The 26,818-nt window shown below is 42.0% G+C and overlaps 1 protein-coding gene across 2 annotated transcripts in view; it reads right to left on the bottom strand.

The window, feature by feature from the left end:
* Nucleotides 1–16,885: 16,885 nt before the first annotated feature.
* nova2 (NOVA alternative splicing regulator 2) overlaps nucleotides 16,886–26,818 on the bottom strand; it is a 57,632-nt gene continuing 47,699 nt past the window's right edge. For both annotated transcript variants that reach the window (XM_029772503.1, XM_029772504.1), the window contains one exon: nucleotides 16,886–18,041. In XM_029772503.1, coding sequence (XP_029628363.1) covers nucleotides 17,013–18,041 — 1,029 coding nt within the window. In that variant the 3' untranslated portion in view covers nucleotides 16,886–17,012. The remainder of the gene's footprint in view (nucleotides 18,042–26,818) is intronic.

Below are 26,818 nucleotides of genomic sequence, written 5' to 3' on the forward strand. Positions count from 1 at the left end.
TGCCACAACTTTGGAAGTATGCTTGGGGACATTGTCCATTTGGAAGACCCATTTGCGAACAAGCTTTAACTTTCTGACTGATGTCTTGAGATGTTGCTTCAAGATATCCACAGAATTTTCCTTTCTCATGATGCCATCTAGTTTGTGAAGTGCACCAGTCCCTCCTGCAGCAAAGCACCCACACAACATGATGATGCCACCCCCGTGCTTCACGGTTGGGATGGTGTTCTTCGGCTTGCAAGCCTCCCCCTTTTTCCTCCAAACATAACGATGGTCACTATGGCCGAACAGTTTTATTTTTGTTTCATCAGACCAGAGAACATTTCTCCAAAAAGTATGATCTTTGTCCCCATGTGCAGTTACAAACCGTAGTCTGGCTTTTTTATGGCGGTTTTGGAGCAGTGGCTTCTTCCTTGCTGAGCGGCCTTTCAGGTTATGTCGATATACGACTCGTTTTACTGTGGATATAGATACTTTGTACCCGTTTCCTCCAGCATCTTCACAAGGTCCTTTGCTGTTGTTCTGGGATTGATTTGCACTTTTCGCACCAAAGTAAATGAATCTCTAGGAGACAGAACGCGTCTCCTTCCTGAGCGGTATGACAGCTGTGTGGTCCCATGGTGTTTATACTTGCGTACTACTGTTTGTACAGATGAACGTGGTATCTTCAGGCATTTGGAAATTGCTCCCAAGGATGAACCAGACTTGTGGAGGTCCACAATTGTTTTCTGAGGTCTTGGCTGATTTCTTTTGATTTTCCCATGATGTCAAGCAAAGAGGCACTGAGCATGAAGGTAGGCCTTGAAATACATCCACATGTACACCTCCAGTTGACTCAAATGATGTCAATTAGCCTATCAGAAGCTACTAAAGCCATGACATAATTTTCTGGAATTTTCCAAGCTGTTTAAAGGCACAGTCAACTTAGTGTATGTAAACTTCTGACCCACTGGAATTGTGATACAGTGAAATAATCTGTCTGTAAACAATTGTTGGAAAAATTACTTGTGTTATGCACAAAGTAGATGTCCTAACCGACTTGCCAAAACTACAGTTTGTTAAGAAGAAATTTGTGGAGTGGTTGAAAAACAAGTTTTAATGACTCCAACCTAAGTGTATGTAATCTTCCGACTTCAACTGTATATAGCCCTAAAAAAGGTTTGTTCTATTTTGAATCACAACATCCTTATTTTTAGCAGTGTAACTAATTCAACCTTGTATAAATTATCATACCAACTCAATGTGTTTTAGTAGTGGATGAGATTTGTTTGTGTGTGTGCCGTGGACAGTTTTGTCTCTCTGTGTGGCCTGGGGGACCGTCGTTTTGTCAGAGGCCAGGTTTCAGGGGCCAGGGCACTGGATGAGGAGCACGTAACCTGTCGAAGAGGGCCACCGCTGCCCCTGCCAACCCTGCTGTGCACCCATCTGCCGCTGGGCAGCAATATGCCGACACGGCTCCATCTGTCCAGTAGCTTCCCCCCCCCCTCCCCACACACACACGTACATGTCTTCACCCACCGTCTCAGTTTTTTGTTAGGGATGAACTAGATAAATGGGGAAGCAGCGGAGGAAAATGGATCACGGGTGCTTTATATACCTCCTCCATGTGTATGGCTTAACCTTCAAGTACTTGCTGCTGTCGCTGGAACCATGGACAGGCATTTTATATGACTCAAAGTGGAAATCCTGATGTGTGATCCACTTACAAATATGGCAGAGGCTTTTTCCTCCTGCCATTTTCAGTATTACAGTATGCATGAAGCTTGAGCCAGAGGTTTTGGTTCAGAATAGTATCACATTAGAATTAAGTGGGTCAAGATTGCAGTAGGCTAATTTCCTTCCTTAAATAATCACTGATTAGTCCTAGATATTAACACCTTAGTGGTCCTACAATCAGAGAGTACTCCATGCATGTTAGTATGATAGTAGAAAAATGTATCTAGGCTGAAACTGGACTTCCTCACATTATGAGTTCTCAGAAAACAGGCTCAATAATCTGAGTTATGTAAAACAGGATTATGTCTACTGCAAGTATTGCTTAAATACCCCTGTCATTCTAAATTCTCTGTGTGGTGTTCATCCATCATTTTGTAATACAAAGGTGACCCCTCAATCCTCAGCCTTAAAAGTCAGTTTAGTTAACAATTTATCTATTTTGATAAGCGATATTTCTGCCAGATGTCGATTGTCTAACCATTATGTGTTGTCTTGGTCTTTGGGGGGAGTAAATAGCAGCCGTCTCATTTTCCTGCCCACTTTATCTGATTTGATTAGTCTGACTTACTGAATGGCCATAAAGCCTATAATAACTCGGAGGGGTTCAGTCTAAAGGGATAGTATCAAGGTCATTCATCCACTGTTCATTGTGTACTACTTAATGTGTCTAGTCTATGACCTTCCCCAGTTGAATAATGTCTTACCGTTTGTACTTTCTTCAACCTTTACCTTCTTGTCCCCTGTGTTCCACTGTATAACCATTCTCTGACTCCTAACCCCTGTTCTTCCCCTGTGTGCCTGCTCAAGGCTAAAGTAGCAGCTCCTTACCCATTAGCCCACGGGATAAAATCCACAACTGCCTCAGTCTGTCTCAAACTGGGCCAAGTCATTTGGATCTCCCCTGGCTTCTCCCTTATGGTTCATTGGCATGTTGCAGAATCTTCCATCTCCGGCCTTCTAAGTGTCAGGCCAGGGCTCCTTAGAAAGGTCAAATATGTTTGTGTTTCCCGGGGCCTGAAAAAGAATAATGTGTCCCTTTAGGGTTAAAGCCGTCCTTGGAATGTCTCCGGGTGGCAGGTGTACAGTATAAGTCTGTAGCAGGACAGGAAGCCAGACGTCAGGTGATGAGTGGTCGGTTGGTGTCAAAGGACTTTGAATTCCACCATGCAGTCTGTATCGATCAGTGTAGAGTGCCTAAGAGTACCCTGCTGTCTCTGTAAGGAAATCACAGTGTTGCACCTCTGTGATCGATTAGCAAGCTCTGACTGGAACTCATTATACTAAGCAAATGGGTGAGTCAGTGTACGTTTAATATTCCTGTCTGCCTTGTTTTGGTTGATAATCAATTATGTGAGCATTTAGTAAGTACAGTATATGCCGTTCCCTTGGGATAATTTAATGAAGTGAAGTATCACTTACAAAGACAGTTCAGGACCATACAAACATTAGCTATTGAAAAGCTATCGAAAAGACGGAAATGAATGATGGCATTGTCGCGTCCCTCTAACAAATGAAAATGTTTTAGTTGCCCCCCCTCCACACACACACACACACACACACACACATCATCATCATCGGTTGGCAAATTATATGCACCCAAAAAACATTTCCATTATGCAAATCCACCCACAACCCACCCAGGCTCAGAATTCTATTGGTATGCTGTACTGTCACCCACTTCATTTCCCTGTAGGATCATGTTGATACTAACAGAGACAGTTCACATATAGGATATTGGAATAATACAGCAGGCACTGCTTAGGCTTCCCTTGTATACAGTAGAAAATGTATTTATTAAAGCATATGCTCAAGAACTGAAAAACAACAACTGCAAGATTGCAGAACATATCATGTACCATAAAATTGATAAAGGAATCACTGTACACGCTACAGTGCTTTAAAATCACAGCTTTTGCATCGCAATTTAAACGTATTTATTCTAACTTGTATTTATACACATAATAATCAAACATTAATTACATTTAAAGTACTTTTTGGAATAGTTAAGAATGTAATGTGTTACTTATTTTAAACATAATCTGTAATGTTGGTTAGAAATATCACAACAGCAACAACAACAAAAATAAACATACAAAAACGTACAATCATTGTTCAGTATTTTGCTTATCTGACTGGCATAAATTATTAAATCAATTTGATTTAAAAATAATGATAAACCAGATGGAATAAATACAGATTTTGGTCTGTGGCATAAATGTTCTGAAATATAATCTATAAACTGGCCGTGAAGTAAAGTGCCATAATTATAAGGTCATTGGCTACACCTGCCATTGCATAGGCCCCACCCTCATACCGCCTGTGGAACAGCCTATTACACTAACAGGCTAGTAAGTTCAATGCCTATGTAATGTAAAGTGTTGCCAAAGGACAATAGGCAGTTTCCACTTCAGTTGCTTAGGATGTGGGAATCATTTTTGCATTGTTGCTAGTCAAATATGGACAGCTCTTGTACCAGTGCAGATGGCAAGTTTAAGTGAGAGAGGTCCGTTGAGGTTTTCTTCAACCTTGGGGTTTGTTGTAGCTGTGTGGTTTTAAGTTCATTTCCAGGTCCAGGAATTTGATTTCACTTTCTTAATGATGGATACTTGTTAAATGCATAGAAGGTACATGCAAATGGTAGACAGCAACAATTGAATACTGAAAAACAAGTGTGGATTTAGTTTCAAGATTTCAGTCTTATGACAGTCTACAATTTGTATCTTCCTCAATCAAAGACAAAGTATTAGTTTCCTAGACAAACATGCAATAAGTAGATGAAAACATTCAAGAAATAACCCAAACATTGACCTGAGTCCTTGTAAAAATGCGAAAATTTCGGTATAACTTTTAGAACACAAACTTGGTCTTCCACAGGCAGTCGAAATACAAATAGCATTCTGTTTGTCAAAAATATACATTCCAATTTCAATTAAATTACAAATAATCTCCTTTATCAGCCAATACTTTAAAATCTGATGTAGTCTATAATTAAACATTTGTCTTCCCTAATTTTTATACAAAATATTGCATTAAAAATACATTTATCTGTTGATTCAAGCAGAGGTAGGGTGAAATTGTCATTAAATGTCTCTGTAGCCATGTTAATTCTTAGTCAAAATTGTATCTTTAATTCTTGGTCAGAACTTTCTCTTAACTCTTGGTCAAAATATCTCATAAGGGAACAAATCTCAAACATTGGCTGTTATGACACATTATTATTCTTATCCTCTGTATCAACCTGTGCCTTGAATAGCCAAGCACAAGAGAATAGAAATGAGCTTCCATGGAATTCAATTAGGCAGTATAGCACTGTGATTTGCCAAGGATTAAGTGCTTGTGAATTTTTCAGATTCAAAACATCTGCTGTTTATTCTGGCAAATGCATAGCCCCCTTACCAGCAACCTAGGTAACAGAGCAATAGGGTGTGGGTGGACATGGGTGTGCTGTTGCAGACAGAAATCTGAACAGCTACATACAGTAGGTCTGGTGATGGGACTAATGCTACTGTACTGTAGCAACAGGCAAAGCAGGTCCGGTTTACAGTCTGATTGTGCAAAACGCAGGTAAAAAATAATTATTAGCAACACATTTTTGTACACATCAATTACTATATGTGTAATGTAGCATACCCCCCCCCCCCCCCATGATGAAATTGCCTTGGAGGACTCTGCCTTTGTATCTATGGCACATGATAAACTGCTGTCATCTTATCTATGAGGGGATAATGTGGACATTTATTCCATCATCTATATTTTATCCTGTGAACCCCATAGGGTCAAGTCCTGACTGGGCTGTTATTATGACATTATCAATGGGAGTTGTCTTTAATGTCCTTGTTCTTAGTTGAGGGAGCAAGTAGAAGAACTAGGTGCACAATTTAGTCGCTCCAGCCTCAAGCATACTGTATTATGGCAAACTCTTTGTCTCTCACTCTCTGTCCTCTAGAACTGAGTAGGATGTTAGCCAACACTAGCATCAGCTGAGAAGCAGTGAGGAGAAGCACAGAGATCTCAGCAACAAGGCATTACGTCTATCCTACCTCTCCTATCTAACTTTCCGAACAGGACTAGGGAATTCCATGGAACAGCCGGTCTGGGATTTACAGGGATTCTTGGGATGAACAAGGGAATGGAAAATGAGCAGCTAGGAGGAGAAGGAAAATCAATGTCGCCTCAGGCAGGAGAGATGCACAATTAGCAGGATTGGCAGCGTTGGCGAAGATGAAGCACAAGCTGTCCTACCACCAATCCAGTCCAACTGGCAGGAGAGATAGATGGGAGGGATATGGAGGGACCTAATCTGTCATTGTAGCGGCTTCACCAGATGCCCAGAGGTTTCACGGAAAACACAAGCCACAAATGGGGCTTACAGGGATTGAGTAGTATTCCGTAGAGTGAATAATACAGTGCAAACGCACCCTTTAAAGGGATAGTTCACCCAAATTCCAAAAATGAAATTTTGGTTTCCTTACCCTGTAAGCAGTCTATGGACAAGGTATGACAGCAATCAATGCTTTGGTTTGGTTTCCCTAGCACTGTTTCGACATGCTAACATTTTTGAATTTGTAGCACAAATCCCATTCAAGTCATTTTTTGCGCATCGTTTTCAAAACATACACTACCATTCTGGCCATTTTGAGCCTGTAATCGAACCCACCAATGCTGATGCTCCAGATACTCAACTAGTCTATAAAAGGCTAGTTTTATTGTTTCTTTAATCAGAACAACAGTTTTCAGCTGTGCTAACATAATTGCAAAAGTGTTTTCTAATGATCAATTAGCCTTTGAAAATGATAAACTTGGATTAGCAAACACAACGTGCCATTGGAACACAGGAGTGATGGTTGCTGATAATGGGCCTCTGTACGCCTATGTAGATATTCCATAAAATATCTGCCGTTTCCAGCTACAATAGTCATTTACAACATGTCTACACTGTATTTCTGATCAATTTGATGTTTTAATGGACAAAAAAATTAGCTTTTCTTTCAAAAACAAGGACATTTGTAAGTGACCCCAAACTTTTGAACAGTAGTGTACATGTGACTTTGTTGAGCTTCACAATCAATTTTAAAGACCTTGGATGATTTGGACATGATGCGTGAAAAATGCTAGTATTGGTCCCATGACTGGAATGGGATTTGTGCCACAAACGTTAAAATGTAAAGCATGGATTGCTGTCATACTTTGTCCATAGACTGCTTACAGGGTTAGGAAACTGATGTGTAATGTTGTAATTTGGGTGAACTATCCCTTTTAGGTTCAGTTATTCTCCATTAATCTCACAACTTACCTCCTTTCAGTTCATTGACGTTCTGGAATGACTACAAAGCTATCAAGGACACAAAACAAACACATCTACTGTAGTGCCTAAGAAGAGGCGCATCAAAGTTCTATTATGTAGCTCAGGGGCTCATTACAATTTTTGGCTTCATATTGTACCATAACGTTATTTTAGCGGCGTTACAAATTGCCTTGATTTAATGACTTGGGAGGTGTGTGCAGTAAACCATAAACTCTGCTTCATTCTGAACCTTGGAGGTACTTCTTTACTGTATGTAAGGTTTGTGAGACAGGTTTGGTTTTCAGACCATGCTGTGAATGTTGATTAACCTGGGGACTCTGCTGTGCTGCAGGTCAATAAACCAATAGCCAATGCATGGAGAGGTCTAAGCCCATTGGCCAGAAGTTGCTTGGATCTGCCTAAATCCACAGGTCCTGATAGGTTGGCTGTGGAGACATGGTGAATGCGGGGGGTGGTGTTTGCTGGTTGGATGAACTGGTTGGTGCACAGTGATGGTGGGAGGATGAAAATGTCAAAGAGCAACATAGCCTCCATCTTGATTGTGTCATTTCTATTGTATTGGGTGTACTGGATGAGTTGAGACGAGTCCCCTTTCAGATCGTCTCCTAACCTCTGATTGCTATGCTGCAACACTCCTGATTTCCTGATGCTTGTTCAGCAAAAACATGGTGATGTCCAACATTGTCATTCATGTCCTCCTTATATACCTAAACCCGCTTGACATATTCTTTCTGCCTCGGGGAAACATGTGTTTGTGAAACACCACAATATCATGTGCAACGTTGTGTTACAGGACAAGGGGTGTTTAACTTACCTCTTTTGGGGTTTGGTTATAGTAATAACTGTATTCTGTCCAATATCAACTGTTTTTCAAGCACCTCTTTGAGTATTAACGTGGTAAACCAATGAGTGGGCCTTAATTAATGAATTCGAAAGACTAATGATGTCTACCTGACAATTAGCTTCAATGGTTTATTTGACCCATTATTACCATGTACAAATGAACAAAACCGTTACAACATTTTGCATTCATTGGTCCAAAACCTCTCCTGATGGTGACATTGACACTGACACCAACGTTTGTTTTATTATTAGCGTCTAAATGTTGCACTAATTTGACAATGTACCATCCATTCTAACAGTTCAAAAAAGATATTTTCATTGCAAAAAATAGTAACATGCAACGACTCGTAATTACATTAACTCATGTCACAAAGATTGTTGTTGAAATGTCATCATTTAGCAATACGTAATAATTTTTGTTGTCCTACACATTCTTTTTCAACAGCGTTGGTCTCATTTAGGTTGTAAACAATACAGCATTTGCACGCTCCTTTAAGTGTGTGCATATCATCCCTCAGAATAATTGCTAAGCAACCATTACATGAGCATTGGAAATCATCGTCGTCTTTGGGCTCCATAGAAATCACTAGGGCAGAATAAAGTGGGACAACTGCAGAACGCAGGATATAAAGGTAGATCAAGAAGATACCCTGAGAATCACTATTTCTCTTTCTGTCTATTCTCTTGTTTTTTAGAATAATCGTTTTCTGATGGGCCTGGCCCCGGCAGCTAGAGAGGATGGTTGAGTATCATGTGGGAAGCAGGTTGACTGGCAACGCGCTCCTTTTGGAAACATGGAGGAGACATGTTAATGTGGATCTGGTCGAGTAGTATGTTATCGATGGAGAACATCACATGGTGCTGGCGAGTGGTAAGGGATGACTCAGGGATAGGGTAGTGGTGGAGAGTGGTTTGGTGGGAGGGTTATGAACGATAGTCGACTCAGGTCACATGATGAAGTTCCAGCTATAACGTCAGGGGATTCCATTGGTGAATGGAAGCCCTCCAGGTTTTAGCTTTGGACATTGGACAGAACACCCACCCACCAAGGCTCAGACAGCAGCCTTTCCATTCACACACTCTCTCCCTCATGCACGCACGCACGCACACACACACACACACACACACACACACACACGCCACTCATACCATATGGCCCCGCCCCCAGACCAAGCACATGGTTTCAGGCACAAACTTGCAATGTGTTACTTGGATGAGACTGAGTGTAGTGGGAGGTGAAGAATAAGACAACAGAAGACAGGTGATGCTAAAATGAACATTTATAATGACTGTTGTTGCTGTCGGAAAAGAATAATCCTTAAAAAAAGATTAAATATATATTAGCACTAGATTGCTGACTTCACTGGTAATCCACAAGTCAATAAACACAACTCACTACTTTTTTAAACTTTTTTTTTTACAAACACAATGCTACAATTACATTAAATATTCAATACTCTTTAAGTCAGTTAATGAATGGTGTTAAAAGCAACCACTAAAATACTAAAAAACAAAACAATAATTCACCTTTCCAGTCATTCCCTTTTTCTTGTTGCGTTGTCATTTATTAATAGTATATAATAGGTTGAAAATAAATAGCTCATGAAGTGTTATCAGAAAATGAGGCTGGCAGCATAAAACATTGTGAGTGGAGAACAAAGCTAAGCAATGATATGGTCAGTCCAGTCTAGCTGTGTCAAATTAATACTTTGTCTTCTTCGATCGACTAAACTCACTGACCGAGATATGTCTCAGTTGGCACTAAGGGCACCTTTGTCATGTTGGCATTTACATTCAGCAACGCCCACCTACAATATGCCTAATTAACATAATCGTAGTTATAAACTATATCACTTTTATCATGTGACTCTATTGCACTAAAGAGGGCTCAACTTCCTTTTTGTGGTTTGGGAGCGACACGGTTTTCCCTAGTCTTGTGTGTCCCACATCTAGTGTAAGGTGCTGAGACTAGCAAGTTCTCCACATTGATATGTTCTTCCACTACCAAGCATTACAATAACTATGACTCACACTAAGCAAAACGAAACCACCAACGAATACAGCTACGGTAGCAAATGTAAACAATTCTATCATGAGGATGATTTTCAGCTCCAGAACTTAATTCTCTTTTGCGTTTTTACATCCTTTTATCTAAGTGGAGCTAGCATGGAAATAAACAACAACAAATACAGCAGGTCACATCAATGTCAATACAACAAGCTACTGTAGCAGAACCAATGAGTAGATGTATGGGGTGCGTCTTTCTTTTCCTCTTTCCGCTAAGTGGGTTTTATGCTGCCGGCCCCATTCTGTTGAACACGCCTCTCTTTACAGCTCAACAAAATCTGACAAAAATATTTACAATGAGAGAAAAATGAAATTGTGGAGAAACAGTTGTTTAGTTTTTTTTGTTTGTCTGTATTTTTTTTGTGGATGATTTTTCATTCTTTATCTCTGAGAATTGCCCCAATGATGAGAAACAAGCAAAAAAATCCAATAATTTCAACTAGAATTGCACAGTCTCAAATAGTTTTGGTGATGGAATGGAAATTTAAGTCCAAACAGTTTGATGAACATAGAAGGGGAGGAAGAAGGTCAATAAAGTTCATGAGGGGTGAAAAGTTCAAAGTTCAGAAGACAGAGGATGGCTGCGCAGCTGACGATTACACTCCTCACACCATTCTGAGTGTGGTTTAATGTTAAAGAAAAAAATCGTCATTAGAAATTGATTTTTTATTTTTCCCATCGAAATCAAATGGAGAGACTTGGGGGTGAGGAGAGTGACAAGTGCCCCCAACACTATGGCACACAATCAATGATGTCCTGGAGGTTGAAGAGATGGTAGAGAATTAGGAAAAGCAGTTTATGAGAGGTAGCCAGCCTTTACCGGGTTAATCCAGGTCTGCTTTTAGCTCGGGGGTTTTTGATCTGTTTCTTTTGGGTAATGTTGAGGCGTCATGACTGACATCATGTTATGGAGGAACATGCTGGCTTCATGGGTGCGTCCAATGGATGTCCAACATACAAGAAAACTCAAAAAAGTTTGGAATGGTACTGTTTTTGTTTGGCACTCGGGAGAAACTCGAGGAGGAGGAGGAGGAGGTGGGGGGTTTGGTGGTGTGGCGGGATCGGAGCAGAAGTGTGGGGGAGTGGTTGGAAAAGGGGGGCAGTGAAAGTGCAAAAAGGAGAAAAGGGGGAGTAAACAGGATACATATGAATGGCATTTTGTTATAATTGGTCTAGGTTAGAGAGCGTAGTACAAATAAAAAACAGGAAAACAAAAAAGAGGAACTGAACAGTGATATGACAAATGCAGTCTAAAATTGCTGGTGCTTCGATGGGGTACAAGATCAAGAGTGGGACCCTGGGTTCCGTGAATGTCTGGCTAAGGGTGGTGGGAGTGGGTGTGAGCGAGGAGGGCGGGGGTTGGGGCATTGTGAGGTTTTGGAGTTGAGCACTAATAGCCACACACCTACTGAAAAGCAATGATGTCACCTACAGCAGGTGAACCATAAGTTTGCATTCCTCTGCACATCACAAAACAGATCTGTTCACCCAGCAACATGGAGACGACACCATGATGCTGACCTACTGCAGACAAACAGACACAAGAGAGCCAGACAATAGCACATGCACAGCTGTACAGTAAGGTACTACACTAATGCACAAACCCCCATCTCAGCTTACTCTACAGGGCTATACAGTATACCTCATGCTGACATTGTATTGCAACTGAGGCATCGCTAGGAACAGGGATGTCAATTTGGTTATAGTTTAGACTGAGTGTCCTTTTTTGACACTATTATTAAAAGCTTCAGAAATATACACAAGTCCAAATTCTGTGTTAAGTGAGGAAAAGTTATGTTTTCTTGTGCCTGACCAGCTTTTGTAATTTACAATCCCCTTTTGAGCATGCCAACACCATTCAGTTGTCTAATGGTGAAACTGAATGACAGTTGGGCAATGGACAACATGGGGAATATTGGCAATATATATATATTTTGTCGTAGAAAGTGTAATTATGTAATGAGACAAAATTCTGTGATTATAGAGTCAAACACACCTTGTCCCAAATTCTGGAGAGAGACCCAGGATTTTGAGAAATACAAAGCTGAACAGAGTGTGAAAAATCATGGTGCCGACACACGGCCTAGTTCGACACATCAAAATACTTTTCCTAGTTTCCTTTCAGGAGATGGGGGTTTAAATGAGAAATCTGTCTAAATGAGAAATATAAAGTGCATATTTACATCAAGACAAGAGATCAAGCTCAGAGGGAGCCGGAAGGGGAAACAGATGGTTAGAATGACACTAGGGCCAGATCTGGCCTACCTGATGTTAGTTATTCACACAAAACACATGGACACTCAAGCCCTGAAGTCATGATCGAAGAGTGATATGCAAACTTATGCAGAGGTGAGTATACTCCTGGACAATATCTCCATATCTATGTAAAAAGCATTCAAATTAATTCGGAATGAAATAACGCAGTTTTAGAGTTTTAGTAAAATAAGCACAACCAGCAAAAAACAAATTGCTTCATGTTTGATTAAAAGTTTGTTCCTATCTCTCTAAGAATGTTTTAATGCCTAGACAAAGTTCTCACAAAATACTCATCCAGTCATACAATCTAATTACACTGTGGCCTTGCTCTAATGGACTATGTCCCTACATGTTCTTAGTGAAAACAACACACGTTTGAAATTGTGTCAAGGAAAATGAAAAGGCTTTTCCATGGTTGGCATGCAACGATTTGTCTTCAAAATGAAGAATACACACCGGGCCAAAAATTTTGTACGATATTTTTTTCTAACATTTTTTTTGTCCACGCTTCACTTTGATATCATGCAATATAGACGTGCAAAAAAGATAACATCTATCTCCACAAAATACATTTTCAGAACTATAAAAGGCTGTATTAAGAATGTTAATATCATGTGTATCATTAACCATGCTAATCTATCTATACGTTGATTCTTCTGGCCCCGGAGTCTAAGTACTGTAATATTCAAGGGATTCTGGATTACTAGCTAACAAGATGGCTCCCTTCCTTCACAATCCCTTATTTCATGTCATATAGTAAGTAAAGGGGAATTAAAAGTTTAACTAAAACATTTTTTTTTCATCGATTTTACTCAACAACAAAAAAGTCATTTGTACCATTTCCTTCTATTTACAATTATAAATATGGTCCGTTTGGCACTTTTCACATTTTCTTCCCTATAAAAGTACGTTTCCTTTCATGTAATGTTTTTTAAATCACGCATATTTTCAGTTTCAGTCTTTAAAGATCTATTTTGGCACAAGTTTATTTGTTGAGTTTGTTTTAACAGTAATTATTATATTATCAGCATGTATAGCATTTAGTACACCTCTTGGAACTAGAACACCCTGCTAAACGACCAATCAGATATGTTTTAACTTTATTTTTAGTACATCACTTATTAAATAGCAGCAATTTCACAAATAAAAAAAAAATCTTCATTATTTAAATCTATTCAACATCTAGGTAAATCCTAAGCTTTTACAACGGACAGAACAAAAAGACAATACAAGGACAACATGCTACTACGTATATTGCTTCCAGTACTCATCACATTTGATCTAGATCCCCTAAATTACAAACCAACCAAAAATGGACACCCTAAAACCCCATCATCATGGGGTAATTTTGTTGAATTAGATAAAAAGATAACAAAGCCGTCCTTTGACAAACTTTGTTGGCACCTTCTAGTGATCTCCAACTACAGCTCTTTGATATCATTCACATTGATTTGTCACAGTTGTAGTATCGCTTATATCCAGTAATCTCTATAATTTCTTATTGACTTCAACGTGCAGTATTTCCCTTATTCTACTCGCAATCTATGTAAATGTGTTTATGAATGTACTGTATGTATCTGGGCATGTGTACCAAATGTAGCATAATGCTTTCACTCCTATCACTAAGATACAGAATAAAATATGGTTTCAAGCCACTGGCCAGGTGATTGACAGAATGAAGTCAGATAGTAGCTCTCTCTCTTAGTTGCCTGGTTCCAGGTTCTCTTTCTTATTCCTCTGCCACCTACTAATTTGTTCTCACTGCTGCTGGCAAAATGGTCACTAACTAGACTCTAATGCTCAGCTCTACAACCAAGGGAACTCTGTCCTCTCTACCCTCAAAGCATTAAGAGACTCAGACAGTCATTGTTTTGGAGTAGTTGTGGTCTGGAAGGGCAAGCAGACATGCATCGTAACACCAGACATTATCACCCATGGAGAGATGTGAGAGGGGGGCTTTGGGTTGATGTGTAAGAATGGGGTGCACGGAGGTACAAGGGTTGGGGGGTGAGGAAAGTGGATGGTATTAGATGGGAATAAAGAAGCCTCCTTACCAATCTGTCGAGATACGCGCTCACTGTCGCTCCAATAGACAATAGAGAAAACATTCCAATGTTGAATAATAGTGAGACAGCCCACCATTGGATAGATTTCCTTTAGATTACAGTGTCTAAATGTCCAATTGGGGAGATAGGTTCCCTTACCAGACCAAGTTAGATTGTTTAGTGTCAAGCAAAATGTGCCCCCTCCTTTGGCATTTTAAAAGTAATCACATTTTAGGTTAGCCCGCCATTTTCAGTTGGCTAACAGAATGTATCAATTTCAACTGTTTGTGAAAACAGCAAATATGAAGTTGGACGAATAGAGTATCTTAAAAACAAGAGCAACCCGGTCAAAACTGGGATGAAACTCTGCCTCCCCCCCCCGCCCATCCCATCCTCCAAATAGAGACTGTTTCTACAACCACATTACTTTCATTGCCAAACTGAGTCAAAGCGCATCCAGGATCACAAGTCAAAGCCTCAATCCAGGATCACGGTTTCAACGTAGTGTTTAGAAACATGAATACTCTTTCCTCGTCTTGCGCGTCTAACTGAGAACTGATATTGTATGCAAATAGAGTTTTGTTCGTGAGATATGATTAGTTGCCTGGTATTTTCATGTGTACATTTCCCTGACATAATAATAACGCATATGCCTGTGACCAAGCTCCTACAGCACACAGCCCTGACCTCATGGGCAGACAAAAAGATACCCACACTTCACAGTGCATTAAGATGGACTTCAGTGTACTCCGATTGCAACAACAACAAACAAAAACAAGATAAAACAAACCAAAACATCTTTAGCAGCTTATAGGCTAGTGGGTAGTATCCATTGCAGGGAGTGTGTAGTGGGAGGTCCCTACAGTTTGCCAAAATCAGAATAACCCACAACCATTAGACTTGTAGTTTATGCCCAACAGACCGTAGCACCTTACATTTCCCCCGTTCATCGTGGACAGAAGAACACTGCTTGATAAGAGCAAGTATTAGGGAAAACAACTTCGAAATATGAATGACCTTAAAATAGATCTGCTTGCAATGAGACGGGGCCTGGCAATCTGCTTGGACCCTAGCGAGATCGTTTCAACTATCAACTTTCTCATCTTCAGTGTTTGTATTTTTCAGTAGTATGGACGTATCCTGGCGGGGTCGCCACCTCTAGGTTCTAAGTGCTCTTGTTCCTGGTGTCTCGGCTGGCCTGTCTAGACAGTGTTGTTAGAGTGCCACAGGCAGAAGAGCAGCGCTCGCTGGATATCTCAGTGGAGACGGCTATGGCCCTACAGTCCCAACAACACTTTGGCTTTTCACAATGTTGAGGGACACAGGCTAAGCTGGAGAGAGGAGAGAAATCTGAGCTCAGACAACACTGAAACAGCTTTGGGGGTTGACGTTATTAGAGAACTTCGTTCCTGCAAGAACGTGAACGCTGCTCTTGGGCCTGTTGTGCAAGTGGCATATTCATTGTGCAGCTATGTATGTATATAGAGACTAGTCTGCTTGATTTCACCGTAATCTGCCATGTAAATATGTTATAATCCATTTTTAGCACTGAAATGGCATCAGAGGGTTTGTGTGTGTGTTTTAATGTGAATATTTACTGTCCTGCTCTTTGCTGGATATCAAAGCTAACCCTTACTCTTCGTCATCACTGTAGTGGTCCCTACGGTGCAGTTTTTACTGGACTTAAATAAGACATACTGTATATTACACTACGTGACATACTATTAAATCCACTTAAATTAAACAAATCAAATCAAAAATAGTCTTTACATTCATGTCAACCTGAATTCACAGATTTAAAAAACAAGGAAAATACTGAACTTTATGGGTGAAATCATATTAATAAATAATGATGATGATATCTATAATAATCATAATAATAATCATAATATCAGACTGCAAACCTTGTTGAGAAAAATGCCCCAACCTCTATATGTAATCTAGCGCTACTCTCGAATTCTGACCCAATGAGATGCACCACGCGTCTCTGCCTTCGTCCTACATACGAAACACGAGCATCCCATATATAAATACGGAGCGTGGCATAGCATGCATCTGGCTAAATCAGAACCTAAGGCGCGAGGCAATAGGGATAGGAGGGCACATCTCTCAACCTCCTTTGCCCAAAACAGAGGGGGGGGGGGGGGGGGGGGGGGGGCTGTGAGAGGGGCGAGGGATGGGGGAATGGAGGGGGATGTCATCAACTACAGGCATTTTCCTTAGATCTCAAACCAAGCACTTGTTTGCAGTCTTATCAGACCCTTGTAGGGGGAGGGCGAAAAGTGGGTGGGGTAAGGGGCAAATTGAAACTGAAGGCAAATCTGAAGAAAAAAATCTGTGAGCTACACAGGAATGGGGGTGGGGGTGGGGAAGGGGCTGATTCCATGGGGGTCATCCCCCAGTACCCCCACCGCCCCCCTTTTCCAAACTGCAGCGCGGCAGCATGCCAGTTTAAAATCGCATTCACCACTGTCCGGAGAATACCCAAACAAACAAAAAACTAAAGAACAAAAAAACAAAACAATAAAAAAATCCCGAAAGATCAAGACTTAAGTAATAAAACCGTATTTACATTTTACACCTTATTTTCATTTGTATTCCGCATTACACTTTCTCCTCTCTCCGAGCAAATTTTTGCGTCACATCATTTTTACAATACTGAAACACGAAAAAACGTGTGGACGATTCCTTCCAACATTCTTGCTCTCCTCTCCCTTTCTCTCTCACTTTGCATTACTCCCCAAGCCCCCACTCGTTTTCCTCCATTCCATTCCCTTTTTCTATCCCACCTTCTGTGGGTTGGTGGCGCGCACACCCTGCTCATACGTGATCCGTTGGCTGATCAGATACTGAGCTGCCTGCGTTGACGCCGGAGAGCCGGTTATGGTAACTTTACGGTTCCGGGTGCCGGGAATGAACTCTCCCTTTTTGGAGATCTGGATCCGGGCTCCAGTCAGCTCCTGGTACTCCACTAGCGTTTTCCCTCCTTTCCCCAAGATGGCTCCTACCAGGTTTTCGGGAACAGCGATCTCCACCACGTCCTTGGCCCCCTCCTGCATCTGCTTCTCAGTGGCCATCAGGGATTGTGCCATCAGCGGGGATGAGGCGCTCAGGTAGCCGTTGGTGGCCCCAGTGGCCGCGGCCAGCGAGCCCAGGGTGAAGCCTCCCAGGGAGGCGGCCTGGTGGCCTGCGCTGGTGGAGGCATCGCTGGCGTAGGATGCCAGGAGGTTTGCAGCGGCAGCCGCAGCAGGGTTAGCGCTAGCCGCTACGGCGGCCAGGACTCCTGAGGCTGCGGCGGGGTTGAGCCCCAGTCCCAGGGAGTTGGTGTTGTAGCCGTAGCTGGCTAACGTGTTGAGGGCAGAGGTAATGGTCAGGAGGTCGTTGCCTGAGAAGCTGGGACCCATTGTGGTGGGGAAGCCACCCATACTCTGCATGGTGGCCTGACCCAGGAGGCTGGAGGCTGTGGCAGCGGCGGCAGCAGCAGCAGCGGGGTTCACCTCGGCTGAGTTGGCGTAGGGAGAGCCGGTGGGGTTGGAGTTGGCCACAGGGCCAGAGATGTTGGAGTAGCTGATGTTGAGGCAGCTGCTGCTCTGGGGGTCCTCCTGGATCTTCTGAACGATGATCTCCACGGCTTTACGGTTCTGCTCGGGCTCTCCGCTAATGGTGACCACGCGCTCCTGCAGGTTGATGCCCTCTGGTTTTTGTGAGAGCTGCACCCAGGCGCCTGACTGCTCCATGACGGCCTTGACTGTGGCTCCACCTTTACCAATGATCAGACCTGCTGTGCTGTTTGGTACTATCAGCTTGGCCTGGGGAGAGGAGCAGAGAGAGAGGACATAGAGATGGTTACTGCACTGATTTCACACTGCCTTAACATTGTATCTCTACATGACAGAAGTGTGATATCAATTGAATAGAGGAAGGGACTGGGCGAGGGAACGGAAGAAAAGAGATAACCAAGATAATAACTTGAAACAACCCAGAACAACAGAGAAGGACGTAAGATAACAAACAAAGAGTGCGAATAGGGAGTATGTTAGAAATAACTGACAGACAGAGAAAAAGAGAGTGAATCGAGCTTGGGGGGGCTAGCAAAAGGGAATAGCAAAAGGGAATAGAAGTATAAAAATTGTTCTATAGTCAAGATCTTTTTTCAATGCTGTTGCATAGGGGAGAAATAAGAGTTAGCTGTTTTTACTCCTTCGACAAACATTGTAACATTGACAGAGAGAGTCGTTTCTGGACAAAAAAAAGGGAGAGAGAAAGAGTGTATTTTTTCCCCCTTTGTTTCCGAGCTGTGAATCCATTATAAAGAGGCTCCTGGTGAAAAGCATCTACTCCCAGGGGTCAGTGTTACCATGGAAACAGCTCCAGCATTCAAGGGGTACTGAAAAGGAGTCGAAGCGACGCGTAGCAACTAGACCCATCCCCCCCCACTTCCACCCAAATTCACACAAGCGTGCACACACACACATATACACCCTAAATAATTCTCGATACAACTATGTATACACACTCACATAAACACCCATATTAAAACATATGCACGCCTTCACTGTCCTTTGTCATTCAACATTAGAGAAAAGGTGCCAGCTGGGGAGAGTGAGGAGGCGGCTTTTCTTTCTTTCTTAATAAGTATGTACTTGATAAGGGCCACAAACGATTTATGACGCATTAAATGTACTGTAGTGGTATTTTGAGCAAGGGTAGTTTTGCACCAAAACCAGTCAAACAATGTTACGAATGAACCTACTATGGGAGGATGATAAATGAGAGGAGTCTCACAGGGATAGTAATGGTTACCTACAATATGTTCATATCGTGCAATGTGGAAACAGTTACAAAACTCTTCTTTGAATATTTGAAAATCCATCTTGAATGATAAAAGAAGAAAAGCAAGTGAGTGTTGGTCGGAAGACAAGGCAAAGAAAGGAAGGAACAAAGAGAGAGAGAGAGAGAGAGAGAGAGAGAGAGTGAGAGAGAGAGAGAGAGAAAGAGAGAGTGTGTGTGTACAGGGGAAGTATGGGGCTAGTAATTAGCATGGCCTCCATGTTTCTCGCACTGGGTGGCTGGATTTGATCTTTACACTTTCTCAATGTTTGCTCCAGTCCTTCTAAAGGCATCAACATTTCTTTACAGAGGCGCTGCTGTAACCTTGATTCTGTCGCCTTGCTGGCTGTGGTACACTGCAGTGAATTTACATAGAAATGGGAAATTAACAGAAGACAGGGACAGAGAGAGATCAAGACTTGACTTCAAACTATTAAATATAAAATATAATTTTTGAGTATTCGTAGTAAAATATTTTATACACATATTTACTTGTGACAGTGATGAAGAATAATCATGCATTGGAATTGAGGGATTGTTTTGGTTTAGTCCCCATATGGATAAGTGCCATCTAAATTGGTCTTGGCTCAGTGCAATTTCTCATCCAGTTTCTCACAACCAATTTTTCACCACATTCCCCCTAATTTTCATACAAATGTGTGTGGTTCAATGTTGAGGCAAAAATATTTCCCTCTTTTTCGTTCAAGCACGCATTAGAGATGGGTTTGAGGATCAAAACAACTGAGTGTGGAAGATTCTTAGGTGAAGATTCTCCTAAGAATCCTTTTCATCTTCTGCATTGCACACAGACACACACACACACACACACACACACACACACACACACAGCTTTTGCATGTTGTTGGATTGGATGTATAATGATTCAGATGGGACTTGCCTCCTAAAGATTAGAAGCAGCGGAATAAATAGCTGAATAGTGCGATGTATAAAACCCATTACTGCTAATGATGAGTCTCTTGGACCACATTCAGCTCTTTAATATTTAATAGATGTTCAAAATTGTAATTGTCTTTCTCTCATAAGTCCTTTACCCCACATGCACTGTTTCTAAAGCATTCATTTTGTTGTTCTTGGTTGCCGTTGAGTTTCCCTCGCTATGTCATGTTTGGCCATTTTAATCTGAAATAATCGTCCTCATCCCCAAGAGTTATAGCTGACAATCAGTTTTTTTGTGAACATTTGGCCTGTGCGTCGGAGCAAGCTGCTGATTAAAATGTAGGCTCTTTAGAGTGCGGTAAGAATAGAGCAACGTCGGCGGATACGCAGAGCTAATTTTGCTGAATGTGTCTTAATGCAAGCAGACTGAGAATGAAGCCTCCTACCTCTTCCTTCAAAGGCCGAGACCGAGAGAGAGAGAGGGGGGGGGGGGTTGTGAAGGAGGATTGGGAGAGGGTAGGGGGATAGGCCAGAGAGAAAACGAAGATGAGAGAGACCTGCTGCTGTTTCATCTGCCGCGGCTAGTCGTTCATTATGTACTGTGGGTTGGGGTGCGGGACGAGAATAGGGGTGAGGAAGGAGGAAGGAGGCTGGAGCTGCGCTAATGGGGACCAGGGGTGGGGACCATAATAGCCATGGAGGGTGCTGAGCCATGGAAATATGTTTGAACCAGCTTTCGGAAGATAACAAACATGAGAACAAACAAACAAGCAAACCACAGAAGTTAACAAGGCCTGTAGCCATCAAAGAGATAAAACAGCGTAATTTGCTAGGATGCCGCCGTCCCCGATATAGAAACCACTTCTTTTTCGGTTCCAGGTTTCCATCACGTCCATAGCTTGACAGAATGTATTGCTGTAGCATTACTACACCCCCACTGTTCCTCACCCCCTCTCCTGGTTTCTCTCGCCATGCTCAGGGATACTGAGAGGCTCAGCTCATGTCTTCTCTATGTCAAGGGCTAAGGCTCAACCTAAACCTCCAATAGTACTGTTTCAGCAAGGAGCCCAAAGGGTGTTATTGTCTGTGGATGCCAGAACCACACTTCACCCCCTACCCAACCCTCCTCTGCCCTCCCCAGCCCCCAGTTACGTACGTGTGGGGACACGGAACAACTGTTGCCCCCTGCTCCCTCTGTCCATCCTTTAGACGGGACTTGATCCATGAGCAGGGGGCTATTTGTACTTTGAAGTTATAAGCACCAGACTTTAGGTTAATCGCCTGTCTCCTGATCCCCGGGCTTAGCCGCTCCTCTCTGCCTCGTCTGCCTTTCAGTGTGTGGCTCTCTCTCCGAGGCTGGAAAAAAACCCGGGTTAAAAATAACACAGAAGCATCACACTGCAGCCGACCAGCCGCTCTGCTCCAAAGTTTGACAAGAACGGTCCCGAGTGATGGACCTTCGTCCGCCCACCGCGCACGCACAATCCAAATCAAATGATGAAATGAAAAAAGAATGCGTGCCTGGAACGAGCGCTGTGGCACACACTCTGGGCCGCTAGCCTGATGTAAAAATTGTCTCTTTTTGTTGTTGTGGCTGTAAGGATTATCCCTGGTGGTCATTTCAACCCCTCCCAGTGTCAGTAATGTTAATCCGCTCATTCTCCCTCCATTTCACTGCCTATCACACTAAGAAAGCTGAATTTAGACATGCTAGTGATATGATGGGAGTGTGTGACTTTTCTTTCTTTCTGATGACATAGACAAACACAATAGGGTGGAACTGATATCTAAACAGAGAGACACAGTATTTGAAGGGAGGACATAAAGTGGAACAGACAGCGTTTAAAACTACTTTGCAGATATGAAACAAACAGAGAATCGTAATATCAGTCAAAAAGATCAAATTCCCAGTTTATGCTACAAAACCAACTTAATAAGAGGTTGAGAGAATAGATGGATGCAGTTCAATCCATTATTAATATACAGTGCCTACAGACAGTATTCAGACCCCTTGACATTTTCCACCATTTGTTATGTTACAGCGATATTCTAAAATGGATTAAATATATAAAAAATCCTCAGCAATCTACACAGAATATGCCATAATGACAAAGCGTAAACAGGTTTTTAGAAAATGTTGCAAATGTATTAAGACTAAAAAACAGAAATACATTATTTACATAAGTATTCAGACCCTTTGTAATGAGACTCGAAATTGAGCTCAGATGCATCCTGTTTCCATTGATCATCCTTGAGATGGAGTCCACCTGTGGTAAATTCAATTGATTGGACATTATTTGGAAAGTCACAAACCTGTCTATATAAGGTCCCACAGTTGACAGTGCATGTCAGAGCAAAAACCAAGCCATGAGGTCGAAGGAATTGTCCGTAGAACTCTGAGACAGAATTGTGTCGAGGCATAGATCTGTGGAAGGGTACCAAAAAATGTCTGCAGCAATGAAGGTCCCCAAGAATACAGTGGCCTCCATCATTTTTAAATGGAAGAAGTTTGGAACCACCAAAACTCTTCCTAGAGCTGGCCGCCTGGCCAAGCTGAGCAATCGGGGGAGAAGGGCCTTGGTCAGAGAGTAAACCAAGAACCAAGGGCTCTACAGTTCGTCTGTGGAGATGAGAGAACCTTCTAGAAGGACAACCATCTCTGCAGCACTCCACCAATCAGGTCTTTATGGTAGAGTGGCCAGACGGACTTTATGGTAGAGTGGCCAGACGGATCCCACTCCTCGGTAAAAGGAAAAAGACAGCCCTCTTGGATTTTTCCAAAAGGCACCTAAAGACCCTCAGACCATGAAAAACAAGATTCTCTCGTCTGATGAAACCAGAGAATTTGGCCTGAATGCTCAGCTTTACGTCTGGAGGAACCCTGGCACCATCCCTACGGTAAAGCCTACTCGTAAAACTGACCATCCTACCGATCCTCGACTTCGGCGATGTCATTTACAAAATAGCCTCCAATACCCTACTCAATAAATTGGATGCAGTCTATCACAGTGCCATCCATTTTGTCACCAAAGCCCCATATACTACCCACCACTGCGACCTGTACGCTCTCGTTGGCTGGCCCTCGCTTCATACTTGTCGCCAAACCTACTGGCTCCAGGTCATCTACAAGACCTTGCTAGGTAAAGTTCCCCCTTATCTCAGCTCACTGGTTACCATAGCAGCACCCACCTGTAGCACGCGCTCCAGCAGGTATATCTCTCTGGTCACCCCCAAAGCCAATTCCTCCTTCGGCCGCCTCTCCTTCCAGTTCTCTGCTGCCAAAGACTGCAACGAACTACAAAAATCTCTTAAACTGGAAACACTTATCTCCCTCACTGGCTTTAAGCACCAGCTGTCAGAGCAGCTCACAGATTACTGCACCTGTACATAGCCCATCTATAATTTAGCCCAAACAACTACCTCTTCCCCTACTGTATTTATTTATTTTGCTCCTTTGCACCCTATTATTTCTATTTCTACTTTGCACTTTCTTCCACTGCAAATCTACCATTCCAGTGTTTTACTTGCTATATTGTATTCACTTCGCCACCTTGGGCTTTTTTGCCTTTACCTCCCTTATCTCACCTCATTTGCTCACTTTGTAAATAGACTTATTTTTCTAATATATCATTGACTGTATGTTTGTTTTACTCCATGTGTAACTCTGTGTTGTTGTATGTGTCAAACTGCTTGCTATATCTTGGCCAGGTCGCAATTGTAAATGAGAACTTGTTCTCAACTAGCCTACCTGGTTAAATAAAGGTGAAATAAAATAAATAAATAAAGCATGGTGGTGGCAGCATCATGCTGTGGGGATGTTTTTCAGCGGCAGGGACTGGGAGACTAGTCAGAATCGAGGCAAATATGAACGGAGCAAAGTACAGAGATCCTTGTTGAAAACCTGCTCCAAAGCGCTCAGGACGTCAGACTAGGGTGAAGGTTCACCTTCCATCAGGACAACAACCCTAAGCACACAGTCAAGACAATGCAGGAGTGGCTCCTGGACAAGTCTCTGAATGTCCTTGAGTGGCCCAGCCAGAGCCCGGACTTGAACCCGATCAAACATATTTGGAAAGACCTAAAAATAGCTGTGCAGCAATGTTCCCCATCCAACCAAACAGAGATTCAGAAGATCTGCAGAGAAGAATGGGAGAAACTCCCCGAATACAGGTTTGCCAAGCTTGTAGCGTCATACCCAAGAAGACTCGAGACTGTAATTTCTGCCAAAGGTGCTTCAACAAAGTACTGAGTAAAGGGTCTGAATACTTATGTAAATGTAATATTTCCGTTTTTTATTTATAATAAATTAGCAAAAATGTCCTAAAACCTGTTTTTGCTTTGTCACTATGGGGTATTGTGTGTAGATTGATGAGGGGGGGGGGGGGAAATGATTTAATACATTTTAGAATTAGGCTGTAACCTAACAAAATGTGGAAAAAGTCAAAGGGCTGAATACTTTCCAAAGGCTCTGTAATTCACCAATACATTTCTTGGTAGTCTTGGTTTTGTTTGAAACTGCTAGTGAGTCGAGTGAAGCTAATAGTACAGAAAGTGAGAATGACTGGGTTACAGCGGCAATGAAAAACGGAGCCAAGACAAGTAAAGCTATGTTGGAAAATAGGAAACCACTAGACCCGTTTTTGGTCGGAGTCAGGTTTTTGGATCAATGCTACTTGGGAAATCCGTTTAATGTCTCCAGGAAAATCTGTAATATGTTGGAGGAAAGTGTGGAGTCGGTGAGAGTCACAAGAAGTGGTCTTATTTAGTTTTTTGTGTGTCTGCGGTGCAGAAGAAGCATGTTTTAAGACTCAAAAAGATATCGGAGTGGAATGTCGTAGCATAGTGCCTATCAAGGGGGTTATTTCTGGGGTGGCGCAAGAAATAAAGGCAGAGGATAAAACTGAAGACATCGATGGAGTGGTTGATGCACATCGACTGACCTGTATGGTGGACGGAGAAAATGTTTTGCGTCATCCATGCTACTGTTCTTTGATGAACAGTTTCTCCCTTCTCATATAAAGTTAGGATTCAATACCCTGTAAGAGCTTTTGTGCACAAGCCTCTTCAGTGTTATGAATGTAAAAGATTTGGTCATGTGTCAATTGTGTGCTGAAGGGAAGAATATTGTATGCCAGATGAAAGGAAATGCTGCAACTGTGGAGGTGAACATGGGTCTGGATTCTTGGAGTGCCCTGTTAGGGTGAAGGAGAATGAGATGGCAAGGGTAAGGCGTGTCAAGCGTGCCCCCTATCTGGAGGCAGTGAGAGAATTGGAAGGAACGAGTGGCGGGGAAGAAGCAATGGTAGTAAAGCCACCACAAGTGAAGGTTTCTTATCAAATGAGGGATAGTGAAATGCTACATGTTAAAAAGGTGGACTTTGTATTATTTATTGCAACGGTCATAAACTGAGAAGAGAAGAAGTCTAAGAAGTCTAAGAAAATTAGAATCATTGTGAATGCCGCTGAACGTTTTCTGGGTCTTCATGATTTCACAGCCGAGGACGTGCAAGAAATCCTGTCGGTGACAGAGTGGATATGTAGGGATGTATTTTGGAGTGGATATGTAGGGATGTATTTTGGAGTGGATATGTCGGGATGTATTTTGGAGTGGATATATCGGGATGTATTTTGGAGTGGATATATCGGGATGTATTTTGGAGTGGATATGTAGGGATGTATTTTGGAGTGGATATGTAGGGATGTATTTTGGAGTGGATATGTCGGGATGTATTTTGGAGTGGATATATCGGGATGTATTTTGGAGTGGATATATCGGGATGTATTTTGGAGTGGATATGTAGGGATGTATTTTGGAGTGGATATGTCGGGATGTATTTTGGAGTGGATATATCGGGATGTATTTTGGAGTGGATATGTAGGGATGTATTTTGGAGTGGATATATCGGGATGTATTTTGGAGTGGATATATCGGGATGTATTTTGGAGTGGATATGTAGGGATGTATTTTGGAGTGGATATGTCGGGATGTATTTTGGAGTGGATATGTAGGGATGTATTTTGGAGTGGATATGTAGGGTTGTATTTTGGAGTGGATATGTAGGGATGTATTTTGGAGTGGATATGTAGGGATGTATTTTGGAGTGGATATGTAGGGATGTATTTTGGAGTGGATATGTAGGGATGTATTTTGGAGTGGATATGTAGGGATGTATTTTGGAGTGGATATATCGGGATGTATTTTGGAGTGGATATATCGGGATGTATTTTGGAGTGGATATGTAGGGATGTATTTTGGAGTGGATATGTCGGGATGTATTTTGGAGTGGATATGTAGGGATGTATTTTGGAGTGGATATGTAGGGATGTATTTTGGACTGGATATGTAGGGATGTATTTTGGACTGGATATGTAGGGATGCATTTTGGAGTGGATATGTAGGGATGTATTTTGGAGTGGATATGTAGGGATGTATTTTGGACTGGATATGTAGGGATGCATTTTGGAGTGGATATGTAGGGATGTATTTTGGACTGGATATGTAGGGATGCATTTTGGAGTGGATATGTAGGGATGTATTTTGGAGTGGATATGTAGGGATGTATTTTGGAGTGGATATGTCGGGATATATTTTGGAGTGGATATGTAGGGATGTATTTTGGAGTGGATATGTAGGGGTGTATTTTGGAGTGGACTGTGATTGAAGAAGTGTGATGGGTTTTGTTAGTTGACGTGTTTTATTTTGTATGACGTCGTTTTCCCCATTTCCCAAAATGTTATTTTTTTGTTTCTTATTCAATACCCCGTCCAGCCGGTGGCGGTAGTGCACCATTAACATTGGATGCCAACCGCCGTTAAACCCCCATCAAAGAAGAAGAAGATTTGGTATTGATCAAATAGA

This window comes from Salmo trutta, chromosome 13 (assembly GCF_901001165.1).
Source record: "Salmo trutta chromosome 13, fSalTru1.1, whole genome shotgun sequence".
NCBI lineage: Eukaryota > Metazoa > Chordata > Actinopteri > Salmoniformes > Salmonidae > Salmo > Salmo trutta.